General features: G+C 44.6%; 1 protein-coding gene across 1 annotated transcript in view; it reads left to right on the top strand.

Annotated features, from left to right (window-relative positions):
- Positions 1-788: 788 nt before the first annotated feature.
- Positions 789-8,372, top strand: part of SSFA2 (sperm specific antigen 2) — a 34,654-nt gene continuing 27,070 nt past the window's right edge. Inside the window, exons 1-6 of the mRNA XM_010074001.1 lie at positions 789-835; positions 1,680-1,736; positions 4,377-4,413; positions 5,724-5,822; positions 6,335-6,543; positions 7,462-8,156. Coding sequence (XP_010072303.1) covers positions 1,682-1,736; positions 4,377-4,413; positions 5,724-5,822; positions 6,335-6,543; positions 7,462-8,156 — 1,095 coding nt within the window. The 5' untranslated portion in view covers positions 789-835; positions 1,680-1,681. The remainder of the gene's footprint in view (positions 836-1,679; positions 1,737-4,376; positions 4,414-5,723; positions 5,823-6,334; positions 6,544-7,461; positions 8,157-8,372) is intronic.

Raw genomic sequence — 8,372 nt, 5'->3', positions numbered from 1 at the left:
ACATAAATCATCTGCTTCCCCCTTCTTTATGAGTATTATATTTCTGAATTTGTTTTGGGCTTTGAGAGTTAACGCTGAGCTACTTAATAGTGACAGGACTTTGGTAAAACATGTCTCGGAGACAAGATGTGGTAACATCCAGCTAGTGTCAACAAGTGTAGCATGAACCCAGAGAGGGATTGGACCTGTCGTTTGTGTGATTGCTGCTGCTCCTTTTGGGCACCGGGAGGTTCAGCAAATTCCCTGCTCTTCAGGGGACAGCAATAGGAGGGATCGTCCAAATATGAGCCAACATATAAAGTATCAGAACTGCCAAGTGACAGCTAACATGGCTGTCAAGATTTTTATCTTGTTCCTCATCACCAAATACAGCTTTTCACCCCTCTCTGCAAGAAGTTTTAAATCTGTAGAAAGATGGTAAGTTTTTGTCATATAAATAAGATTGAATTAATCCATTCAAACACCCATGCCCGTTTTTTCTGGGTGTTTTGCTGAGAAGCCCATGATTTTCCTCGACAGAAGGCTGCTGACAGCAAAGCTTTGCCACTGACTCGTGTCTGAGGGTCACAGTTATTATTAACCTGTTTTGTTGTTTTTCACTACAAGGCGTATTTATTCAGAGGGCTGGGGATTGTTTAGGAAGTTATTGCCAGTCCTCAGATGTTTGTGCTTTCTGGGGGCGGAGGGAGGGACAACTGCTGCTATCACAAGCTTGTTACACGCTGTAAGGAAGGACATGAAGCAGCAAGTTTTTAAAGTAGTAGTAATCTCTTCTGTGGTTTCAGAACGCCTCTGGGAGCCTCCCTGGATGAGCAAAGCAATCCTCTGTTGAAGGGTAAGGAAAGGCTTTACCTACTGAAATCTCTTTTGTTGGGAACTATGCTTTCATGGATGTTCACCTGAGACGTCGGCTCTTTAGCAGCCGCACAAACTGCAGCCTAGTCGGCATTGCTGAGTTATTCTCGCTGTGAAGCAGTTGTGCCTGAGAAAGTGGAGAAGGGGAAAAGGATCCCAAGTAAATCTTTCTGGAGAGTTTAGTAAGCCCTAAAAAACCCCTCAAAATATGTGGAATGGGGAGGTTGTAATTCCCACTCTGAGCTGGCGAGCGTTAGGCAGTCTCTGCCTCTAATAACTCTGGTTGCCACGCCTGAAAATTTTACTATCTGAGCAGGTCTGAGTACTGAAGTTCAAAGTACAGCAAGAATGTTCAGGTAGTGACAGGGTGCAGAGGAATTACTTGCTGTGCCTGTAGTCAGCTCTTAATCTGGTACAGGGAGAGAGAGGGGAATGCCTAAGCTGGACTCAGACTCTGGATCCCCCTGGTAAGATGTCTGGAGGATAGATAACATACCAGCAGAAGGCACCGATGTGTTGGGTGTTACCTCCAGCTTCCCACTTGCAACTAATGTGCTTGCAGGTTGACTCAGGGATGTTTCTGAGCACAAAACTAAAGTGGTCTTGTAGTTGTTCTCTTTCAGAATAATTTTTTCTGTATTCTCAAATGTAGTTTCTCACTTCTTAGTGCGTTCTTAGTGTATGAGTAATTCGGGGATTGTAAATATAGTCTGGTTATATCCTGTTGTATCAACTGAAGTGTCTTGCTAGTATCTTTAGTTAAGCTGTTGGAAAGAAAACACTGCAGCATTCTAGTTGTTGAACTGCTAACTGTACATTTTCAGGCATGCTGGTGAGAAATGGAGGAAGTTTTGAAGATGATTTATCCCTGGGAGCCGAAGGTGGGTGTGTCAGGATTATGACTCTCTTTCTAGAAAAAAAAAATTATGTTCAGTCATCTGATTTCTATTTTGAAAGACAGCATTTCCCTTCTGGTCAAAAGCAGTTGATAAAGCTGGATAAAAAGCCGTCATGAAGCACATAGAAAAATGCAGCAAGATTTGCTTTTTGAGTTTATTAGACTACCTCTGAAGGTCAGAGGCAGCCCTGAATTTACTTCTACCTTCTCATTTTAATGGCCACAGCGGCAGTGCAGCCTTGAGCACTCACCAAGGCTGTGGGAAAGTGGTTTCTCCTACTTGCTCTTCTCATCCATGGGTTGTGCATCTTGGGAGTGGCATGTGCAAGCTTTTGAAAGGAGGAATGAAATTCTGTCAGCCAAGAGGCAAGCCCATTAAGGGCTAAGTGCTTTTACAAATGAAAGCACCAAAGCTGAATACGTGTTTTGGATCAGCGAAGATATATGCTTTGCTTGCCTTTTCTTTCTGTTCTCTTTTAAGGGGAAGAAGACGTGCCTGTTCATGGTGGACTTCTTTGTTAGAAAAAGACTTTTAGCCTCTCTGTTGATCATTGGTTAGAGGTGTCTGTAAACAAACAAACAAAAGCACTGTGGATCCTGTTCTAACAGCAGCATCCTGAAATAAAATAGCACAAAACGGTCTCACAAACCAGGTCCTGGGAGTATCTGCAGGATAAGGGATATAAGACAATATCTGTTTTCACTGTAAAAAAGGCAAAACTGCTCCCTGTCTTCAGCTTTTAATGTTTTTTGAGCTACAGCTTTTGCAAAGTGTCAGAACTCATATAGCAGAAAGTTTTTTTTTCCACACCATTCTTGCCAGTGGTGTCAAAAGTAGTGGGACGGGGCCTGGAGGAAGGAAATATCTTTAATTTTTAAAGATTCAAGACTTCTAAGGAAAACAGTTGATCTGATAATGACCTTGATCTTATAATGATGGAGAAGCAGTAAATGAGTCCCTTACTGCAATAGATTAAATAGGATTAAATTTTCTTTCTGACAAGTCTTTTCTGCTTGTTAGATTGCCTGCAGTACAAAGATTTTGCAGCAAAAGTTTCTCTGTAACAATAAGCTAAGCTCTGAGCATATGACCAAGAACATAAAGAGTTGGTACATTTTAAAACATCATGTCACTTTTTTCTTTTCAATTTTTTCTTTTATCATCTCCAAGGATTTCTGGTTTTGATGACCCTTTGGCACGATTTAGGCAGAAGGTCGTTTCCCTCCTTTTCAGATGACAAAGGTCCCTATACTAGAGTTGCTGGCTGATTTTCCTGGGAGAGGACGTGGGTGTTTCTGCAGGGCTTTGCTTCCTGTCCCAGAACAAGGGGACAACAGAGCTGCTCGGAGCAGCGCTGCATGCCCTGCTGGACAGACAGCCCCTTTGAGGCTGGCATGAATGGCCTACCCTTGTGCATCTGTGACTGCCTGGATCCAGAGACAAGCCAGAGCCCTGTGGAATGGTATGGGGGGCATTGGGCCTGATCCTGTAACCCCAGCCCGCTGCCGAGCTGCTAAAACCCATGGTTCAGCTGTTCGTACTAGTCACTAGCTAATCCATATAGGGAGGCTTACCTTCCTATTATAGGCAAGAATAGAAAAAAAAAATGACATGCAGCCTCTCCATTTTGTATACATTTAGGTTTCTTTGTGATGCCTCTGAAAAGAGGAGAGCGGTTGTGAGGTTTCCTTGTTTTGCGCTCAGCTGCTGGCTGTGCCCCGATGGCACAGCGGGTCGAGGTGCGGGGTTTTCCTGGCAGTGCCCTTGACACCACTTCGCTCTTTTTGTAGCTGATCTGAGGGCTGCTATGGCATATGCGTGCTCCTTGCCTGTTTCCCGGGGCGGGTTTGTTAATGCCTCTTTGGAGAACCTGTAATTTAAGGCTGGGACTTAACTCTCTGGCTTGACAGGGTGTTGATTTTCTGAAAGGATAATACTGCCTGGGATGTTCCCTTGTGGAGCTGGGCTGATCTGGCTGCAGAAAGTGCTGACTTCCCTGGGGGAGGCTGGTGACAGGGTGCTTGGTACCTGGTGACTGAACTCCTCCAGAGCCTTCTAGACTCCGAGTGTGGCCACCAGTCCCATCAGCACCGTGGGCTCCACCATGGATTGCAGAGCTCGGGCAGCCGGGGCCCTGCCCCATGCTGAGAGCAGACCGTGCTGGTGAAAAGACTAATGAATATAGTCTCAGTACCTGGCCATGGGACCAGCTGTCTTTCTTTGCTCTTTACTTTCCACAGGAGCAATGCTCATGTGCCTGCCTCTCCTCCTGGCTTTCCAGCCTGGGAGCAACCCTGCAGCTGGTAAAGCCTCTTCAATTGCAAACCAATAAATGGTTTGTATAACAATTACTAGCTTACTGCACATTAAATTTCAAGTTAATGCGATTAATGAGAGTACGTAAACATGTGTCCATGTGAGATTTTATTTTAAACAAATCCTGAATAAATGAGATCATCTTTATATCAGCCATATACTGGAAACCCCTGGCAGTCACATTTATATAGGAAGAGAAAAATCTGGCTTCTGCGGGAGTATTGGTAAATGTGCTCGCTGCCTGCTGGTTGTGGGAAGTGTAGTTCTGAAGAGGTCTGTGTGTAACTTCTTCATGTTTCTCTACAGCTAATCATCTACGGAGTGATACCCAAATGGAAACATGGTAAACATTTTTTTTTTTTTTGTTGGTTTACTTCACAGAAATATTTATACTGGAGGGCAGGAGGGAGAGGGGGCAGTGGAAGTTGTGGAGGCTACCTCAGAGCTAAAGCTCTTCTGGTCATGTCTGTTTATGTGAGAGGGAAGGAGGAGATCCAGGTAACGCAGAAACAGTCATTAGGACATGTAGAAAAGAAAGCAGATTTTTGTTCTTCCAGCAGACCTGATGTAGTTTTTGAGGTAGCAGGAGGAAAACAGAGAAATGACAGATCTGAGTAACTTAGTATAATTTACCTTCTTTGCCTCACTGATGCCTCGTCATTTCATGGGAAAATTAGTTTTACCTTTCAGAACAGATGTGCTTTGGGTGTGAGGAAAAAAAAGACTTTGAGAGAGGAGAGGCTTCTGCTTTACAGGGAGAGCTTCTAAATAAAATGTGCTGAAACTAAAACCCCATTGAGACTTCAGCACATACCAGCACAGCCTGTGTGGGCAGCATCCTCGCTACTGCTCCTGAGCCAGGCTTCGTAAATGCACATATAGGTGAATCCTCTGTCTTCTTTGGTTTCTCCGTGGTTGTTCTGCTGCATGTGTTAGGATTTGTATGGTAAAATTCACCCTGGGAGGGTTTGACCCCCAGAGAGATTGGCAGTAACAGTACACCTAATGCTGAGGCGGCTTCTCTAGATGCAGGGAGGATACAGTTTGGGATTGGGAAAGAAACTGGCTGGTAGTCTGGGTTGGAGCTCATCTTGCTCTGTTTCCTCCAGCCTGGAGCCTCTTCAGCTTCCCCAGCTGGTGCTGAGACAGCCCGCAGCCTTGCGCTGCTCGTGGGTGGCAGCTGGGAGTGTGGGGTAGCTGGGTACCTGGGGCTGGGGGTGCAGTGGGGCTGGGTACCTGGGGCATGGAGAGAGAAGTGGTCCTGCCATGGAGAGGTGGTCCTGTTGGAGGAGGCAGCGGCATGGGAAGGGAGGGAAAGACCGGGCAGGGTGGCTCAGCCGAGGCTGGGCTTCCTGGCTGGAGGAGGGTGGGATCGGGGAGGGTGGGGCAGCAAGGGGAGATCAGGGATTTGTTTTCTCAGCTTGCATTTGCCTTCAAATTCTTACTGTCTATGTACGTTTTTACTGAGGCGTCCCAGGGCTCGTTTTTGTTATTGTATTTCAATAAATGACATGGCTAATATAAACCAGATAACACTGAAGAGGAAAAGAGAAATTCAGCAGCACTGGAGGCTTAGCTCTCCTCTGAGGCAGAGAATCGAGACCCTAAACGAAAGGGGTTTATTGCAGGAGTCTTCTCTGCTTGTGTTGACAGCAATGGTGTGCTGGCGAAGGAGAGGCGGCTGCAATTCCACCAAAAGGGGCGAAGTATGAACTCCACGGGGTCTGGAAAAAGCAGCGCGACCGTTTCAAGGTAAAGGAGTACTATGCTTTGAAGGTCATGGCACAGTTCAGTGGAATTTGGCAGCATTTTACTGGCAAAACTTATTTCTTCTGTTCCTCAGTTAAATGGACTTGGCTTGATTTATGTGCATTGTTGCGTTTAGTAGCTGAGAAGGGACTTTTCATTTGGTTGCTTGAAAAACTGCTATTTTTCAGTTGTGGTTTGCAGTAAATGCTAACAAATGGGCCTAAACGTTAGAAACATCTGAAATTTTAATGACATTTTAAATTTGGAGCTCTGCACTGTAAGGGCTGACTTTATAAATTATAGGATTGGATCTGAAATGTGGCTGAGCCGATGTCTCTGTCGATGGGAACCAAAACTTCAGGTGCGGATATCTCTACAATTATTTCCAAAAGCACACTGAGCTGTAGGAATCAAATGTTCAATAGACCAAGCTGGCTACTGGGCTGAATTAGCAATTCAGGGACTGAGTCTTAAAAAGAGACAAGTAGATAGTAAACATCTTTTCATTTGTCTAGTGTTTCTGAATTACTGGAGCTTTATGAGGAAGATCCTGAAGAAGTGCTCTACAACCTCGGGTTTGGAAGAGATGAACCAGATATTGCTTCAAAAATTCCAGCGAGATTTTTTAATTCATCGTCATTTGCCAGAGGGATAGATATCAAAGTGTTTTTGAATGCCCAAATACAGCGCATGGAAGTGGAAAATCCAAATTTTGCTTTAACAAGTAAGTATGTTTTTGAAGCAAAGTTTATTTTTAAGCTTTTGAACTATGTAAACAACCTCAAAAGAAGGTGTATATCTAATATTCTGGCAAACGCTCTTTACAGCCTAAAGGCCAAATTCCATTCAGAATCCATAATAAAACTCTTGCTTGGTCTTAAATATAGCAAGAGGTGACTGTCAGTGTTGTACGCCTTGGGGTGAGGGCAAGGGGTTTATAGTGGGGGAGGGTAATTAAAGGCATCCATAAAATATATTGCCTCCTGGTTTGTATCGTTTCTGTCTCTTGCTCCTAAGCTTGTCTTCTGTTGTAGCTTTAGAGCACTGAAACAAATAGTGATATCCATCTTTTTCATGTGTTCTTCAGTATCTGGGTGGGATTTTTGAAAGCTGTCAGCAGTGACCTACTTCTGTTGTTGAAATCTGGGCCAGTATTTCTGTTGACTTGGCGAGGAGCTTGGTTGGGTCAGTAATGAGAGTTCCTGAAACGAGGGCATAGCTGAAATGTCCTCTTGTGCTTGTAGATGGAGAGAGCAATGCGAGTAAGACTTTTCTTTCTAGCACTTTGTAAATTAACTTGCACTTGCCTACCTGTGTCCCTTTTTATTTTGTGAAAGCTTTCCTTGCTGTTCTCCTCCTGTGTTTAACAAACACTCTTGCAAAGGTTTTTTCTATTTTTCGATACTGTGTGGTGTCTTTCACGTTATATGACTAGGCAGTGTTCAGTCAACCTTTGGTACCCTGGATATAAGTAGGAGGAGATTGGGAGTGGGCAGAGGTTATGATGAAAATTCCTTCTTCAGATACAGAGAAAGAGCTGTCTGAGAATTCAAACCATCGTGTAGAGATGGATCAACTGTTCTGGGATGTGATGACAGCAAACATCATTGTAAACTCTGCCTTATGTTTTGTTCTTGTGCAGGTCGTTTTCGTCAGATTGAAGTGCTTACTACTGTGGCCAATGCTTTTTCTTCCTTGTATTCTCAAGTCTCTGGGACTCCTTTGCAGAAAATTGGTAGTGTGAATTCAGTGTCTTCCAGCAAAGAGGCACCCAGCCCACCCCCTTTAAATCGCAGCAATACAGCCAGTCGGTTAATGAAGACTTTGTCAAAGCTCAATCTGTGCGGCACACAGCAAGCTGATGGCAGCGGCTGCTCAACTCCTTCACCTGTTGAAAAAGGGAAAAGTCCAGCTGAACCAGGGAATGAAGAAAATGATGTTAAAAATGAATCTAAATTACCGAAATATTCTAAAAAGAAAGACTCTCCCTCTTTTTTGGCTACTGTAAAGGAGGAAATGGCCAGTAGTCAGACAAATGCTGTGGACACACATAAACCTGGAAACCTGCCTGCTGGGACTGATGATCAGCAAGAGGGTACTGTGCCTGGAGCAGATGTGCAAAGCAGCAGGTTGGCAAGTGCCCAGGATAGACCATGTGAAGAATCTGGTCTTTTGGGCTCACCAAGCCTCAGCAGCAGTTCCAGTACATCCAACAGCAGCGCATCAACACAAAGGCTGCCTGTGGCATCACTAGGTAGAGAACCCTGTGCTCCCCTTGCAAACCCGTCCATAATGAATCTAATGCTGCAGCAGAAGGACTCCTTTGAGATGGAAGAGGTAGGTGGAGATAGATGACTTTGTTTTTGCGTACAGTTTACATAACTTGCTGGCTGCCAGCAGAGGAATGTTCCCTGCTGTGTAGTTGACAGTGTTTTCTCCGGGAATACTTTGAATTCCCCGACTGATAGGGCAGTTGTCGCTCTGTCTCAGGAGGCTGTTCTAATTGATCTTCTTAATGAAATAAGTTGGTGGTGCTGCTGCTGCTGTTGTTGT

The sequence above is a fragment of the Pterocles gutturalis genome, unplaced genomic scaffold, assembly GCF_000699245.1.
Source record: "Pterocles gutturalis isolate BGI_N339 unplaced genomic scaffold, ASM69924v1 scaffold2332, whole genome shotgun sequence".
NCBI lineage: Eukaryota > Metazoa > Chordata > Aves > Pterocliformes > Pteroclidae > Pterocles > Pterocles gutturalis.
This window is presented reverse-complemented; position numbering and strand designations above follow the sequence as displayed.